This window comes from Pogona vitticeps, chromosome 6, assembly GCF_051106095.1.
Source record: "Pogona vitticeps strain Pit_001003342236 chromosome 6, PviZW2.1, whole genome shotgun sequence".
NCBI lineage: Eukaryota > Metazoa > Chordata > Lepidosauria > Squamata > Agamidae > Pogona > Pogona vitticeps.
In genome coordinates this window covers 31,353,449-31,370,714 of record NC_135788.1, presented here as the reverse complement: position 1 = coordinate 31,370,714, position 17,266 = coordinate 31,353,449, and the positions used below count along the sequence as shown (strand labels likewise).

At 39.8% G+C, this 17,266-nt stretch overlaps 1 protein-coding gene across 1 annotated transcript; it reads left to right on the top strand.

The window, feature by feature from the left end:
- Window positions 1-4,839: 4,839 nt before the first annotated feature.
- AGR2 (anterior gradient 2, protein disulphide isomerase family member) lies at window positions 4,840-16,673 on the top strand. The gene is made up of 8 exons (XM_020781449.3): window positions 4,840-5,527; window positions 9,082-9,234; window positions 10,023-10,086; window positions 10,297-10,349; window positions 12,030-12,103; window positions 12,649-12,712; window positions 13,958-14,041; window positions 16,346-16,673. The coding sequence occupies exons 2-8, from the start codon at window positions 9,090-9,092 to the stop codon at window positions 16,393-16,395; spliced, it is 534 nt and encodes a 177-aa protein (XP_020637108.3). The 5' UTR covers window positions 4,840-5,527; window positions 9,082-9,089; the 3' UTR covers window positions 16,396-16,673.
- The last annotated feature ends 593 nt before the right edge of the window (window positions 16,674-17,266 follow it).

Below are 17,266 nucleotides of genomic sequence, written 5' to 3'. Positions count from 1 at the left end.
CTTGTCTTTTGCCTCAGGCAGCAGAGTGGTTTGGGCTGGCCCTGTGCGACTCCAAGAACCATAAGCACTATATGTTGGCTTTAAGCCCACTTGTAGATTTCAACTTTCCTCAGGCTAAGACATAAACGTGTCCAAAGCAGGCACAAAACTCTGTCATTCTCACCCGGAAAAAGAAAAGGATGTTCCTCTGACATGCCCGCTAGTTAAATGACAGCTTCAGTTAGTTCTTCCTTCCTTGACTCTTCAATGACATAACTGGCCAATATTATCTAAGGATTCTTTTCTTTCAGTGCAGCATTAGTTACCAAACCACAAGTGCTATCTTATATTATGACAGCAAAAGCATCAGAAAGAAATAACACATTTCTAGAAGTATGCAAGAATGGCTCAAATTGATTTACCCACAACGGAAACTTCTTTGGATGATGTGTACATATTTTCTACAGCAAATCCGGCTGTGCTTAGTTATGACGATGCCCTAGCTTTGTTCTGTTACTACTGTGTGTCCCAGCCCTGAAAATAAACATTGATTGTGCAGTGTTAGGTATTAAGACCTAGTCATCATTCCAGTGCTTACTAAGTGGTTCAAGGATCTCTCCATCTACTGACTTCTGGAGTTGCATTGATTTATATATGAACCTTAGTAGCATTTCCTTATTTCCTTTCAAGATGGTGGATCTCTGGATTTTGCATTTTTGAAATGGTAGACCGTTGCAGCTGAACTAATTTTCAGGTTTCTTCTGTTTAGCAAAAGCAAGCACCACACAAGCCAAGGCCATTCAGATGGACATTTAGCCCACTGTTTAGTGCATTGTGAGGTTGGGTTAATTCACTCTTTTCCCCCCAGCAAACACACAATGCAATAATTAGAGTGGACCAATTTGCCCCCAGAGCACCCCAATCCACAACTTTTTGAACTCATGACAGGGGTGCCTACTTTTGGGGGCTGGATAGATGTGCTCTACTTTAGTCCATTCCCAGTTTGTATGATCACTGGGCATGGCCTAAAATAAAACCTGGTAGTTGTCAAAGCTGCCAATGCTCCTTCCAGTTTCAATTTACAGTATTATGAAATCTATAGAGGGTCAGGGGAAGTGATCTCTCTCTCTCTCTCTCTCTCTCTCTCTCTCTCTGCTAGACCATTATTGTTGTACCGAATCAAATCAATTTACACACAAGGCAAATATTTTTTTTAAAAAAATTATCTCAGTAATTCAGTGTATCAGCAATGGTTGAGTATAGGGGAAAAGGAGCTGTAGATTCACTTGAGGTCAATATGTTATTGGGACATGAGGATCAGGCCAAATGGCATATTGCCACTCCCCACGACATCAAGGAACCTGATTTAGACTGCATCAAAAGGGCCAATGTAGATGTGTGGATCTGATCTTCCACCATTAGTAACGAGAATACCTCTGTCTTACATTATTTGGTTGAATATCTCATTCAGAGACATCTTTATTTGAAGAGCTATGTCTTGGAGATATGAAAATAATAATAACAACAAAAAACAAAACCCTATGAGAAATGGGAGCAGGAGCCTTCTGTATCAACAGTTAAGAATATAAAAGATACAATGGATCTGAACAAGTGTCCCTATTAGTAGCCTTTGATAGACCTGTTTTTTGAATTGATCCACCCCCTTTTAGAGCCATACAGGTTGGTAGCCAGCACCACATTCCACAATTTATGAGCCATGACACAGTGTTTCCTTTTATGTGTTCTGAATTCCTTGCCTTAGTGGATGACCTTGGGATCTTATACTGGGGGCTGGCGGGGGGAGCTTCTTCCTGTTTGCTTTATACAATGCTATTGTATCTTCCTTTACTTGCCTTTTACCTATTCAGAACAACCCCAAATATAAATTAGGACCGAGGTAGCCATTTCAGCATGCTCACTGGCCTTTGGTTTTCACTGTGGTGTTGGATGTATCATGCTTCCAGATAGGAGAAAATTTATTTTGGGGACTATAACTCCCAGAATATTACTGCCAGCAAAAGTAACTTTCCCCGTCTCTGTTCTATTCAAATTATAGTAACAAAGTACATTTATTTCTGAACTATGAGTTTATTCCTGTTTGCTCTCATAAGAATTGTGATGTACTTCAGTAAAATCACATTAAAATACACATTAATCCACAGGGGAACAATGTGGACTATCTGAAATTCTGCAGAATGTGTAAACTTCCAGGTTCTCCAGTACACTTAATTAGGCTATATATTATTTTTGAAAGCTTAGGGAGTGGGGGTGGGGGTGGGGATGGAGGACAACTGAAGAAGGGACGTCTTCAAAAATTTGGCCAAATGTTGTTATAGCCATGAAGTCTATTGTGAAGTTCAGTCCCAGGTTGGGAATTTCAGGCTGAATGAGTCACTAATAACTGTGCAGCTGCAGACTATAGCTAGCAATGCACATTGGGACTGAAAAAAAAATGATAGGTCTCCATCCCTTAAAACACAGAGATCTGCTTCTCTCCTGAGGAAATAATGGCGGTTTGGTGATTTAGCTCCTCCTAAACTTCCATTGATTCAACCAGCCTATTCTAGTTGCAATTCACTATACTGAAAAAAAAGCACAGCATCTTAAAAAACAGAGACATCACCTTGCCGACAAAGGTCGGCATAGTCAAAGCTATGGTTTTTCCAGTAGCGATGTATGGAAGTGAGAGCTGGACCATAAAGAAGGCTGACTGCCGAAGAATTGCTGCTTTTGAATTGTGGTGCTGGAGGAGGCTCTTGAGAGGCCCCTGGACTGCAAGGAGAACAAACCTATCCATTCTAGCCATCTCTCTTCTCATGAGATGGCCAAATTATTGAAGGTGAGGCTTCAATACTTTGGCCATCTCATGAGAAGAGAAATCTCCCTGGAAAAGACCCTGATGTTGGGAAAGTGTGAAGGCAAGAGGAGAAGGGGATGACAGAGGATGAGATGTTTGGACAGTGTCATCGAAGCTACCAACATGAATTTGACCAAACTCCGGGAGGCAGTAGGAGACAGGAGGGCCTGGTGTGCCCTGCTCCATGGGGTCATGAAGAGTCAGACACAACTTAACAACTAAACAACAACAACACTGAGCCACAGGATTTCAGCCAAATGCCCCTGAAGAGGCATTGTTTACATTTTGAAAAATGTAACTTGTATACAGTAAGTAGAGAAAGGCATAATTTTGCTTCCCTATTAAAAAACATTTTTGAAAACTAAACCTATGTGAATTCAAATTACAGGGATTATTTATATGCTTCTCTCTTGCAAGCTATGCAAAAACCCACAGTTAAAGGACAAAAGCACTTTGCATTGATGCAGCAAATTGCACCACACTGTGCAAAGCGTTGATCTGGGGTTGTTTAGTTCTAGGAAAGGTTGAGGGGTGACATTTCCAACTAGAAGTGGTGCTGCTACACTTAGCATGCTTGTTCAAGTGGTGAAAAGATCTAGGGGTGCAGTGTTGATCAACACTGAGGGTGCAATCAGTTGGCTGCAAATGTGCATGCCTGATCGCATCAGAAAGGGTCACTTTAATGGGAGTGATCTCCCTTTAAGCAAATCGACCATCTGCCAAAGAATTGCCCCAGGCTGTCCCCCAAAAATAGAAACTCTACAGCTGAACCAAAATGGTCCAGTTTGGGCTCAGACTGGGGTTGGGCGAGGGCACATTTCCATATATCACAGGACTGAAAGAAATACAGTGGTGCCTCGCTAGACAATAATCCGTTCCACTGAAATTGCTGTTTAGTGAAATCATCGTCTAGCGAAAAGCATTTCCCCATTGGAATGCATTGAAACCTGTTTAATGCATTCCAATGGGGAAGAATTGTCGTTGTCTAGCGAAGATCAGCCATAGGAAAGCCGGTTTGCGAACCGTTGATCAGCTGTTTAAATAGCTGTTTTGCGAAGCTTAGATCCCGAAAACACCCATTTTGCGAGTGTGGAGGGAGCTGTCAAAATTGTCGTCTAGCAAAAATCAGTTTACGAAGCAGGGACCAAACATTGTCCAGCGAAAGTCCCCCATAGGAATCACTGTTTTGCGAATCGCTATAGAGATCACAAAAAGTCAATGTCTAGTGAAAAAACTGTCCTGCTGGGTAACTGTCTAGCAAGGCACCACTGTAGATAGTATCAGACTGCTTCACAAGTGGTCCAAATTGCAATCCCATGTGATCCCACCTTCAGTTTCTTATGGATTACTGGAGGATAACTGACATTTTGTAATATTTTTGTTTATTTACAAAAATATTTTTGTTTATTTATTTGTAATATTTTTGTTTATTTACAAATAAACCCGTTGATCTCTCATTTACAACTATGCATACAGATGCTGGTAGGTGTGCTTGAGAAATTAGTTCTTTGACAATGTCAGTTATCAGCTGGCCTGGCCTGCACCCCTGAGACTAATAAATGAATTGGAACACAGCTACCCTTCAGATGGCATGCTTCTCCAAATTTTGTGAAGTAATGCTCAGGGGACGGGGGGGGGAACAAAGCTCACTGACCTGTACAATGAAGTTCTTTAATACTACTAATGCAATACCTGTTTTTGAAAAATATGAGTGTCTTCTTTACAGAGATCTAAGTTGTTTTTTTTTAAAAAAAAAAGTAACACTAGACAAGCAATCACCAGACATTGGAGTCTTCAGCAGACTGAGCACTTCATCATAGGGTGTTGACTTTCATATAACACATGACTTTGGACACGTGGGCTCTACACTGAATTTCTGGGGGACTGCAGAGGGAGGGACCGTGAATTTACATGTGTCTTTTACCCACCTGTTTTTTGTAGCTTAGGAGTACCCAGTTTTGCACAGCACCAATTAGTTTCCTAAACAATTGGGGGAGGGGGATGTGGATGTGCACTATAGCATGGTGGCAGCGGGGGTCCCTGTGTTATCACTTCAACTCCAAGGCATTCTGCTCTTCAATCTTATCCTACCCTCTGGCATTCCTCCACCTCCCACAGATGCATGTCTCCCTCCTAGGAGACGTAATAATAGTGTTATTACGGGTCTTCTATCAGACATCTAGTATCATCATATGGGACAAAAGCCTATTGAACTTACTTGGAAGTGAACCTGCACTATATAAGATGCTGCCCTTTTCTGTATGTTTGTGCCTTAAGCTGAAGCATTTACCCAATCACACAAAGACAAATCAGCCTTAGGGCAAATCAGAAGTCTTGATTTATGCTTACCTGGATTTGGCTCATTGCCCACATTTTAAAATTTGCTTCTCAAACTCTCACAGATATCCATAAATTCTCTCTATATATGTACATATTTGAAAAGTTTTAGAATGACTAGGCTGATAGCAGATGATGGCTTTGTTTATTTGAAAAGTATTTTAGCTTGGGTACATTTTTTTCCCCATTTTTTAAAAAGGAGAAGTTTGTCCCTATAGCAGAAGTATTCAAATGCCAAGCTTGTGGGTGGGGATGAGGTGTGCCCAGGTGCATAAATAGGCACTTCCACACCTTCCTTCTTCACACTGAAAGAGCATTTCTGCAGTTCCTCTAAGAAGAAGGAGGGCAGAAAAGGTAAGCGTATCAGCTCTTGCTTGGTAAAGCACCTGTTCAGGAAATTGAGAGCTTGTGACTCAGGTTACATACTAAAGGGCAGTAACAAAGAGAGGTGAGAGAAGAAGGAAGCAGCGAAAGTGCATCAGAAAAGCATAGGGAAGAGAATTGCAGACAATCCTCTTTTTCCCCTGTTAGTTCTGTTGAGTTTACTTAGGATGAAAGCATGGTTGTGTGGATTTTTTTCCCAGCTTCACAAATATATGTGGCACCTTTTTGTTGCATTTGTCATTTACTGATTTTTATATTTGATATGCCAACAATCTTTGATTTATCTTGATTTCCTGTTTGGCAGGTAGATGTTCTTTTGCTTTGTTCCAAAGCTACATTTACTTGTGTAACGAAGTGATTTCCTTATTACACTGTCACCAAAAAGGGTACTGAATCTTCTCACCTTTTTGAAAAATCATAGAGGAACTCACTGCTTGGAGGGTCAAATTGCTTTTTCTACCCTTCTTGAACTTTTTTTAAACCTACTCAGTTTCTTATCATTTGTCTCATACTTGATACTGCATGTGGCCATTATTATGGCCTGTGATGTAACATCTATATTGCCTAGATGAAAATTTTAGCCTATTTAAATTCCTCTATGGTGTCAAAGATTGGACATACTGTCCTTTTTGTAAAACGTTGTCCTGCCTTTTAAAGATTTCCCCTATGCTAGCACGAGAGTATTTATAAGTATCTGTACCTTATCAAGAAACAAATATGCAGAATGTTTTAGCTTAAAGAAAAATGAATTACAAATCATCTGAAAAGTTGACTCTTCCGTATCTCAGTCAGACTTCTGTAAATTTGGATCCAGATTTGGTCCAGCCTAGAGTAAATCCGATGGACTAAACCCAACATTGTGCAAGTGGAGTTCTGCATATGAAACTAGGTTTTCCCCTCTCCCCCCGCATACAACCCTCCACCCAGTCTTTTCTTCATGGTCCTCAACCTTTCAGATCAGATTAGGAGGAAGCAGCAGACTGTAGTGGAGATGAAGAACTGAATCCACTCCTTGCCCTGAGCATCCATTCGAATGGCAGAATGACACTGTCAGTGGATGTACACACATTGGATACAACCCTTTGAAGTCAATGGGCATTGTGATACTTAAACTTTAATAGATTTTCCATGGGTCTACTGTCAGTCAAACCTAATATGGCTAAGTCTGGATCCAGCCCAATATACTTATGACTGAGGCCATAGAATGTACACTTTGTAACAATCCACACCCAAATTGCCATAGAAGAGCTGACTGAAAACATTAAATACAGGGAGTTGCTTGAAAACAGCAGTTGCTGGTGTGGAGTGTAATACTGTATATGTCCCACTTTACCACTTTGGCTTTATGTTTAAAGCAAATTTCCAGTGCTCCCAAATGTTACAATTCTTTGGAGCCGCCAAAGCTGAACTAAATTTGATGAAGGCAAACCTTTTAAATCAGGGCTAGCCCAAAACATTTTGCTGTATGAGATGACCCACACCCACCTCATCATGGTGTGTGATATTTTGCTGTCTGAGCTACTTCAGCAAATGACACCTTTTTCTGCCACATGAAAAATTCCAAAGCAAAGTGCCTAGCTCTCAAAGCCAACTTTGGATATTATGTGATCTTATGGGGGGGGGGTCCTTTAGGGTCACATTGTTTTGGCAGATATGGGAAAAATGCTGTGTGCACTTCCCCTCTGGCAGAAGAAAACACATTGGCCCAAGTACTGTTGCTTAGTGTAGTAAATCATTTTAGAACAGGCCCATTAAATTGATGGGGATTTAGTAAGTCAACACCTCCATAAAATAAATTCATTGATTCAGATGAGCCTACTCTAACTCTGACTTACAATATTAAAGTAAGTTGAAATTAGAGTAGTCCAATTTGAATCAATCAAATTTATAGAAGAATGAACTCACCAAATTCTCATTTACTCAACGGGCTAATTCTAGTGTGATTTACTAAGCCAAGTAACAGGATTTTGGCCAATGATGACAAAGTAAATAATTAGCAGTACCCTGTCCTATAATTAGCTCCCACCTCTGATGCCTGAGGTTGTCACTTAATTCTCTGTAATGGTATGGTCAGTCTTTTATCAAATACAAATCTGTCTTGGGGACATACAAAATATGGGGACAAACTTAACCATCCGAAGGATCTGTGAAACCTATTCCCTCTGTGACTTACACTGTGCAGATCCTGTTCTCAGAAGCAGTTCCATTAACTGGGCTCTGTTCACCTGGCAGAAAAGCAACCAGGAAGAACAGGAGCTGCTGAGATGGGAAGGAGGCAAGAGGAAGGCTTCAGTATTCAGTAAAATGCATTCACTTCCTAGTTTTTAAACTGGACACCATGCCTGCATTTAGAGCCATTGTTAGCCCTTTGAGACCTTTCACAGATTGTTGGGCTGCAACTCCTATCACCCTTCACCTGGGACTGATGACAACCGCAACCCAACAACATCTGGAGAGCCACACATTCTTTGTCCCCAGTTTGATGCCTCCTTATGCTGTTGTCACATGCCATTTGGGTGTAAATGGTGATACTTCAGTTTTGCTACTGATTCTCCTTGAGCTTATTCAGGCTTGTTATATGAAGTTATTTCTTATTCTTATTCAACAACTGCAAATCAATGCCTGCCAGGTCCTTACACACCTGGAAATCTGTATTAAGTAAAGGAAAAAGAAGCCATTTGCTGTCAAGAGTACCAGAAATCACAGCAAAGGGTATGTCAAGCTAGAAGGTGCTCCCTGCATCTTAGGGATCCTTACACAAGAATGTGCTCAGGTTTGTCTGCTTGTTTGTTTTGGATTACAACACCCAGAATCCCCTAGCCAGGATGCTTACAGGAGGGATGATTCATAAAATAAAATGAAAAGGAACTGTAAGGGTCACAAAATAGCCTTTGGGGTTATTCGATTCTCATCCTCACTGCCAATAACCATTTTAAGGGTGTAAACAATGCTTTAATTGATTTGTAATAGGAATGTAAATCCTGCCTTGCTCAGAGCATTAACCACAGTGCCAAGTTCCTCTTCTCAAGGTATCTTTTGATCATTTTATTAATTATCAGGCTTTCACAGAAAGATGGTCAAGCACTTCAACATAATGATCCTGCAAACATTTATAGAGGTGTCAGTTCAATGAGCTCATGGGGCTTATTATAAGATTGAAATCCTATACATCAGTGGTCCTCAACCGTGGGCCTCCAGATGTTCTTGGACTTCAACTCCCAGAAATCCTGGCCAGCAGAGGTGGTGGTGAAGGCTTCTGGGAATTGTAGTTGAAGAACATCTGGAGGCCCAAGGTTGGGGACCACTGCTATACATAATTAGGAAGGAAGACCCAGTGAATGTAATTGGAGTGAATTGTATGTGGCTTCTTTTTTCATGCTGCAGTCAAGGTAGAAATAATGCATTTTGCTGCAACACTTGTGATTTAATCAAACGGAGATGAAGATTTATTGCCACTGTTATTCCTTCTCTGCTCATTTTTAGTTCTGTCAGCTGAATAATCTTACCCCTGCTTCTCCCCTCAGCTTTAACCATGGAGAAGAACTTCGCATCGGTGTTCCTTCTTCTGATTGCCATCTCATATACTTTGGCTAAAGATACCACTACCAAAAATGAAAAAAAGGACACAAAAGAAGTAAAAGAGACCCGTCCCAAATTACCACAGACTCTCTCCAGAGGTAAAGGCATACTAGCTGAGCTCTGTGCATAGTTCAGGTATTGTCTAGCATCCTGCCCATAAAAGGAAGTGATTTCAGGGCCATTTCTGAACTAAGTTTAGCCTCAAATGAATTCAACTGCTCTTTGAGGCCTCATACTTTCTTAAGTAACTTCCAGTGGCTCTTTAAAAACAAAGTGTGTTCTTGGCTGGAATCAGTCTGATTTCTGCAATCTGCTCTTATGATCTCCCAGATCAGTTCCCTAGTGAATAAAATGAGAAGAAAATGACCTTATTTACAACAGGTTGTTTTGGTGACTGAAAACCCATGTAAGGTTGTACAATACTTTGAGAAACTTGCAATGCACTCACAATTATTGCTGAAGAATAATGCCACCATCAGGAGGGATGCTCCAGCATCATTACGGGAGCTCCCTATGTTGCTCAATATGTACTTACTATACGTGTTGTCCTTTTGTATTAGGGAAAGGCACTGCTTGAATATAAGTCCATCTCCACTTACCTAGGAATAATGCCATTAAATTAACTAACCCTATTGAATTTAATAGTGCTTACTCCCAATGAGTTTGAACCTGATCCCTTACTGGCTGTCAGTTATCTAAAAATCAAGTCCAGAAGAAGTTCAGATTAAGGCCAGAATGCTACTATATGCTTGCTGTTAATTAAAAAAATAAATAAATCATGTTTTGTAAAAAATACTTTGCAAAAAAAATTGCCTTTGTGATGAAATGTAAGCCTCCTTCAACCACAACCTATGTAGACCACATTCTATTTGCCCTTTTACTACAGGTTGGGGTGATCAACTCATCTGGACTCAGACTTATGAAGAAGCTCTCTTTAAAGCCAGGACCAAGTAAGTTGCACATCTATTCAAGTGGTTTGTATCATATTGTGTGAAATTATTCTATTTCATCATGGAGGGCTTTAATTAATCAGAGGTGTTGCAAACAACAACAACAACTTTACAGCAGCCTTATATCTTAAACAATTGTGTTATGCCCATTTTAAGTGTTGCTTTTCCTATAATCTACTTGAAATTTCTAATAGTTTCTTTTACTTTCAGCAATAAACCTATAATGGTCATCCACCATTTAGAGGACTGCCCTCATAGCCAAGGTAACATTCCAGTGTTCTTTTCTTGACCCTCTGTGCCCTTGAGTCTTCACGTTAGTGGTTCTTGCTCTTTGTAAATGATCATAAATTCATTTATTATCTTCAGCTCTATATTGAGTCCCCAGAAAGCTTTGCTGTTCCTTGCTGGTCTCCCGTCTAAGCACTAACCAAGCCCAGCCTGGCTTAGCTCCCTATGGTGATCTAGAGTGGATTTCCACCAGCAATGATGAAATAAAATAAAATGGTCACCATCAGAAATGTGGGCTGATGACTTCTGCTAAGCAGATCATAACATTAATCCTGTTCAGGGATGAGGTGGTGCCCCCTACCTCTGTACATCCATCGTTGTGAACACATTTCATGTTTGTTAATGCTTATGTGCTGACAAAGTGGTAGACCTGTACCCAATTATCCAATGAGTGAGTGACCCACACTAAACACAGAAAAGGGAGCTATGCTGAAAAGATATACACAAAACTGTACTGTAATCCTCTCATTTTTCAGGATTCCCTTTAGGTCTCACATGTTTTTTGTTTAGCTTACTGCCATCCTCTCCACCCCACAACAAGCTGCTATCTCAGGCAGGAGAGGAAGTTTTTCCAGGATGAACCATTTAGTTTGTTTTTAGCATAATCCTTGTTACAAAGGTATATGCACCTCAAAAGTACAGCCATATCTACTGCAATTAGGCCAGGATGGATAGTAATTCTAGTTATATAACAGAGATACAAAGAATTAGGAAAGAGGGAAATGTGTCTTTCTAGATCAGTGGTTCTCAACCTGGTGTCCCCAGATATTCTTGGAGTAAAACTCCCAGAAGCCGTCACCACTAGCTGTGCTAGCCAGGATTTCTGGGAGTTGTATTCCAAGAACATCTGGGTACCCAAGGTTGGGAACTACTGCTCTAGATGTTTTGGACTACATCTCCTATAGCCTTTCCACTGGCTTTGATGTTTCAGGCTTCTGAGAACTGAAGACCAAAATATGAAAAAAGTCAAATTTCCCACTTCAGGGGGTCACATGGCTGCAATCCAGTGATAAATCGTAGCTAGAGTAGGCTTATTGAACTGATGGCACCTATGGAGGAGTTGATGCACCAGATCTCCATTTCTTCATTAGGCCTACTCTAGTTGTGACTTACCACTGGATTTCAGCCTGCACCTCAGTGCTACCAGTCTGATAGTAGTATATAGTATTTACCTTGCCTCCACTATAGGACAGACAAGTCTTGAAAGCACAAGGCAGATTTGTAACCTCAGAGGGTACAATTTTCAGGCAAATCTAACATCTAGCACTTCTCTTCCTGGAAGAGAAACCTTAATTCATGCATCATTCAAATCAGCATACCATTGGAAGATTTGCAGGCATAAAACATAAAAGTAGGTCAGGAAACAGAGTTCACTGCTTTAGCCTTTGGTTTTCTTGCAGTTTCCTTTGCTAGGCAAAAGAATGCAAGTTACAAAAATGAAATGCGCTGCGATAGCCTTGAGTTCATCTTTTTCTCACGAGTATTCTAGAGATTCCCACTATGTACTGTATCTTGTCTCTTCTACTTTACAATGATCAGCATTAGACACTAAACACCTAGAGCCATTTATTTTGTTTGATTTGCATGTACTGGCAAATGTGTATTCACCGTTCAATATTTATATTATTTATATTCCAATGTGTATCACATTCTAGCACTGAAGAAAGCATTTTCTGAACACAAAGAAATACAGAAATTGGCTGAGAAGTTTGTTCTCCTCAATCTTGTTGTAAGTTTTCAAATTACATTTGATCAAGTGCTTTATTGTGTAATACTTGTATTGTTTTGGCTACATGTCATCCTGTAAATCTATATTGTGTTCCCTAGAGATTCCTTACACAGGGCATATTCCCGAACTATAATAAATTTTGTGTGGAAGAGGCAGGTGTATACAGTATTGTTTTACAAAAACATGTAGTTATTTAGTCTATCAAAACATTTCCTTTGCTGGGAAACTGATACACAGAGCAATTCCCCACAGCGTGTTTTCATAACATGACAGACATCTGTGTGCTGCTCCTGAATAACAGTGCACATCTTTCTTGTGTACTTTTCCTTCAGGTGAAGTGCCCTTTCTATAAAAATCATGTTATAATTATTATTATGCCTGTTGTATATAAAAATTCGGGTATAGCTCTGGCATGGTCCTATTTCACTGAAACTTCCACCGTGTTGTGGTAATTGGCCATGCTTTGTTGGGGAATTTCCCCCCCCCCTCTGATTTTCTGATTCAAATGATTCACATCTAGGATTTTCTTTTTCTATTAATTCTAGTATGAAACCACAGACAAACATCTCTCACCAGATGGACAGTACGTTCCCAGAATCCTCTTTGTAGGTGAGTAAAGGACTGAGATATGCTTCCAGATTATGAAAAACGATATCAAATAAAATTATTTAAACTTATGGTATGATAAACATTTTGTTCACATTGTCTGGTGAGGAGATAAGGACAGAAAGGTGGGCCATGAACCTATGTAGTTTCTTTATGCTGTTGTTTACAGAAAGATGACGCATCCTCAAAATAAACCTAGCACAGAGACTGGTCAGTGAAGTCTGGTTGCCATCTGCCCTGACCTGGCCAATAGTTACGCTTGACAGGGTTTGAAATTCAACAGTTCTGGAAGGACCTACGTTTACCATTCTGTTTAGTAAAGAATGAGAATGCAAGGGTTTTTGCTCTTTGGAATGTGGAATGAGCTTTATTATTAGTTCTTCTTGTTTGCTCAGATAATGATCACAACAGAGATCAGTATGTCTCTTCTCTGTGTTTCATCTCCAATATGGGAAATCTGAGTTTTGCAAATATTAGAAGTCTGGAATGTGGCTGCTGCGGGCAAAACATGAATCTCCTGTACTGCAGGCTCCATTAGTACTTTAGTAAAAGCAGTGTCTAGTTATGTAACTGTCGTTGGAATTTACAGGATGGCTCTCATAGCATCCCTTTTGACATAACATAAAAATTATTTTTTCCTCCCATGTCTACAGAGTTTTTGCTATCTTATTGTTATTCATTTCACAAATACTCTCAGGGGCTAATTAATGCATCTTTAGTGATTTCACAATGATACATTGCTTATCCATTAAACACCTACAATCTCTTAGCATCTGAAAGGACAGCTGTGGGACATTAAATGTGTGGCAGCGGGAGGAAATTTCTAGGTTGTATCTAGTGGTGACTTTATTCTAATGGAAAATACTTTCAGTTGCACAAGAATGGGCACCCATATCTAAAATAGTCCTTCATAGCATAGACTTTACTGCCCTATATGACTCTAGGACCCTCAGCCACCACCTTTGTAGTAGATGATGTTTCCAGTGGAAAGAAGGATCACCGAAAACCAAGTGTCCTGCCATGTGTGGACAGAAATTCGGGATAAAACTCACTGTGTATGAGAATATTGAATGGTGTGTTACTTTGTTGCAGCAAAAAAAATATATCAGGAAATCTGTGGCAATTTCCAACCTCACCAGTTGTACTGGGCATAAGCGTCTGTCGGTTGTAGGCCCATGAAGAAGAAATGGCCTAATATCTACGACTTGCTAATGGAAATCAATCATTTTCTCCTGTTCTTCTCTCCAGATCCTTCACTGACTGTTAGAGCAGACATTACTGGAAGATACTCCAATCGTCTCTATGCTTATGAGCCTTCAGATATTGCATTATGTAAGTATTCTGTACTTCTGTTCACAGCATTTAGTATAGAACAAAGGGAGATCCATTATTCTACAGAAGGAGAGCGCTCTACAGTTGTACAACTACAATGGGAACCTGTCATCTGAATTCTGTAACAAACAAAACTATAATTAATTTAGACAAACTTTTCTTTACCGTATTATGCAATTTTAGACTAGATGGACTTATGTCCCCTGTTAAATGACCATGTGTATTACTTCATCTATAAAGTACAAATTAACAGCTCTCTCCTTTCCTAACCCTCTTACACTTCTATATTCCTGGCATCTTTGATTAAAACCGAACCAAAAACTGTCCGCCAACCTTGATTTTATAAAACTCAACTCTGAGCATGTGCAACTCCATATTTTAAAGTCATTTAATATGACTGCAGTGTCATTGATTACTGCAATAATGAAATGGGTGTCTGCTTCTGCTTTGATGCTGAACACATTCGCTGGATAATTAGTACCATTCCATTGTAGATATGCATATTTTACTTATAAAAATAAGACTGTTCCCTGGCAATCAATTTAAAAATAACAAAATATGAAGGAAGGCTGAAGTGAGCAGTGGTGGCACCTGGTGTTTACATGCTAGCTCAATTGCTACCACCCTGTGCCCATACAACAGGCTGCTTGTAACTGTATGTGAAATCAATTAAAGTGTGTCTCAGAGATGTGACTCAGGCAGGCCTTAGTGACTGAGCCCTCATGCTCATAAATGAAGCCTCTGCTTACCTCCCAATGATTAATTACAAAGCAAGACAAGCTAATGAGCAAATGATGGGAGATGTGTATTTTCAAGGTTTAACGATTTCCGTCTTCTGACGACGCACTTTTGAACATATAGCATGGCTCCAAATCCCACTGAAGTTAATGTGGATTATGTCTGAGTATACTTGTATGATTAATTTTTTAGGATATGAGCTGCAAATTCCCAGTCCAAATCTGGCCTGAGCTATGAAGTCACTTGCAGAGTGAGAAAAGCCGTAAACTGCCTTGGCTCCATCTCCATGGACGTTAACAGTGGCCTACTTCATGATACTATTCCACTGAAATTAGACAATTTGTTACCCTTAAATTTTGGCCACTTATTAGAATGTATGGAGCTGAAAAGGAAGTTTTTCCTTGTAGTTCCTTCTCTTCCAAAACACAGATGAACCTAAATCCAAAAGCCAGAATCCTGTTCACATGTTCCATACGGGTAAAGGGAACTGCACTCAAAATAATGTTATTCCACTCGTGTTAATGGAAGCAGGGGCTGAGGCTTACTATGTGGTGATCATATGTATATCATCTCCTCATCATCATTCATGCATGTTGCGATATCTCTGCATGTACCAATATGACATACACTGATTGCACTAAATTATGTGATTTGTGTTCATGCCACTACTGAGACGTTGCTATAGCAAACTTTTGTAGCTGAGGCAAGCCACAACATAGAGACTGGTGCCACCTTAATAGCTTATACTGCAGGGAATGAACCCTCTTAATCTAGAAGCTTAACATGAGAAGTATCCTTAAAAACCATAAATTCAGCAAAATTAAATTTGATTGAATTATAAATTTGGTTTTGTTCTGTATAAACACTTATAAACATGAATGGCAACTGCACGTGTAACATACTGTACATTTAGACTTTTTAATTTGAAGTTTTCTTCCATTAAGGCATTTTTCAGCTTGAAGGCTGGTCAAAATCCCATCTCATGTCACAGTGAAGGAGATGAAGACTGGGTTCTGTTCCTTAGCTCACTGGTTCTTAACCTTTATTACTCAGATGTTTTTGGACTGCAACTCCCAGAAGCCTTCACCATCAGCTCTGCCGGCTGAGGTTTCTGGGAGTTGCAGTTCAAAACCACCTGAGTAACAAAGGTTAAGAACCACTGCCTTAGCTGATGAGCTGAAGAGTGGAGACTGCCCAATCTTGATCACCATCATTGCACCCCAGCCAAATCCTGACACAGAAGGCTTTAGCCAGGGGTAAGCATCCCTTTTATACCCCATTGGGTCCATGAGTAATAAGCTTCTCACCCTTGATTTAAACCAGTGGTTCTTAACCTTGGGTTACTCAGGTGTTTTTGAACTGCAACTCCCAGAAACCCCAGCCAGTATGGCTGGTGGTGAAGGCTTCTGGGAGTTGCAGTCCAAAAACACCTGAGTAACCCAAGGTTAAGAACCACTGATTTAAACAATACAGGCCAGTAACTTAAAAAAAATTACACCTGTAAAAATGATGTCTGCATACTTTGTTTGGTATAAAAACAATTGACTCCTGTGTGTCTATTTCCAGTGTACTCAAATATGCAGAAAGCTCTGAAACTGTTGAAGACTGAATTGTGAAGAAAGAAGAAAAGACACAATGTCAGATCTTCCACCTCTAATTAACCTTAAACAAACAACCCCCTTCCTCTCATGAAAGGGAGTATGGAGGTTAATTCTGGATGTGCATAGCAATGACACATACTGTGCATGATCCTTAATAGATTTGTTTTATATTCCTTTGTAACTGTGTCATATGAAGTATTGATTGCTTTTATAAAATAAGAAAAAAACCCACTGTGTGCTCCTTTGTATAAATCAAGATTCAAAAATAAATCTGCATTATGGTGTTTATAAAACTGCAGTCTGTCTTCTTTTTGTGATCTTGTGTAAGATTTCCTGTTAACAAAAGCAACTCGGGGAAAGAATCAAGCTGTGATGTTTTCCTAAGCATGTTAACAGATTTACTCCCTGACATCTCCAAATCAGGCTGGGAATACCGTAATTCCCCTCTGAAATCCTGGAGTTCCAATGCCAATCAATTTTTAAAAAAATGGTGAGAACATTGTAGCCAATAGAAGTGTTTTTTGGCATGAAAAAATACTGGAAAATAAGAATTTGATTGTTCAGCAGAGACCTTTTTCAGCCATAAAAGACCTGCGTTCCTTGGCAATTCCTTTCTATGCATTTTCTGAAGTAAAATATCTGCTTGACCTGCTACTGCTCATATATTAGGGGGCGAGACTGTTAAAATAATTCATTCTGCATAGCAGCATGACAAGATTTCAGCATCTGACAGAAGACTGAATACTCAATATTGAACACAAGCAGTTGCTGAAGAACATATATCTGAGTGACTGAACATGCTTCTAGGGGGCTTCAAAGGGACCTTGGGAATTCAATGCTGAATCAGGAAGGTCTTTGGTTCTATTTTCTTAATGAAAGATTAAAA

Bases quoted from the DNA above. Each gene is read 5' to 3' on its own strand.
- AGR2 (XM_020781449.3), top strand. From the start codon at position 9,090: ATGGAGAAGAACTTCGCATCGGTGTTCCTTCTTCTGATTGCCATCTCA. The intron at 10,350-12,029 runs GTAACATTCCAG...ATCACATTCTAG, and splicing joins GGACTGCCCTCATAGCCAAG to CACTGAAGAAAGCATTTTCT. The intron at 12,104-12,648 runs GTAAGTTTTCAA...TATTAATTCTAG, and splicing joins TTGTTCTCCTCAATCTTGTT to TATGAAACCACAGACAAACA.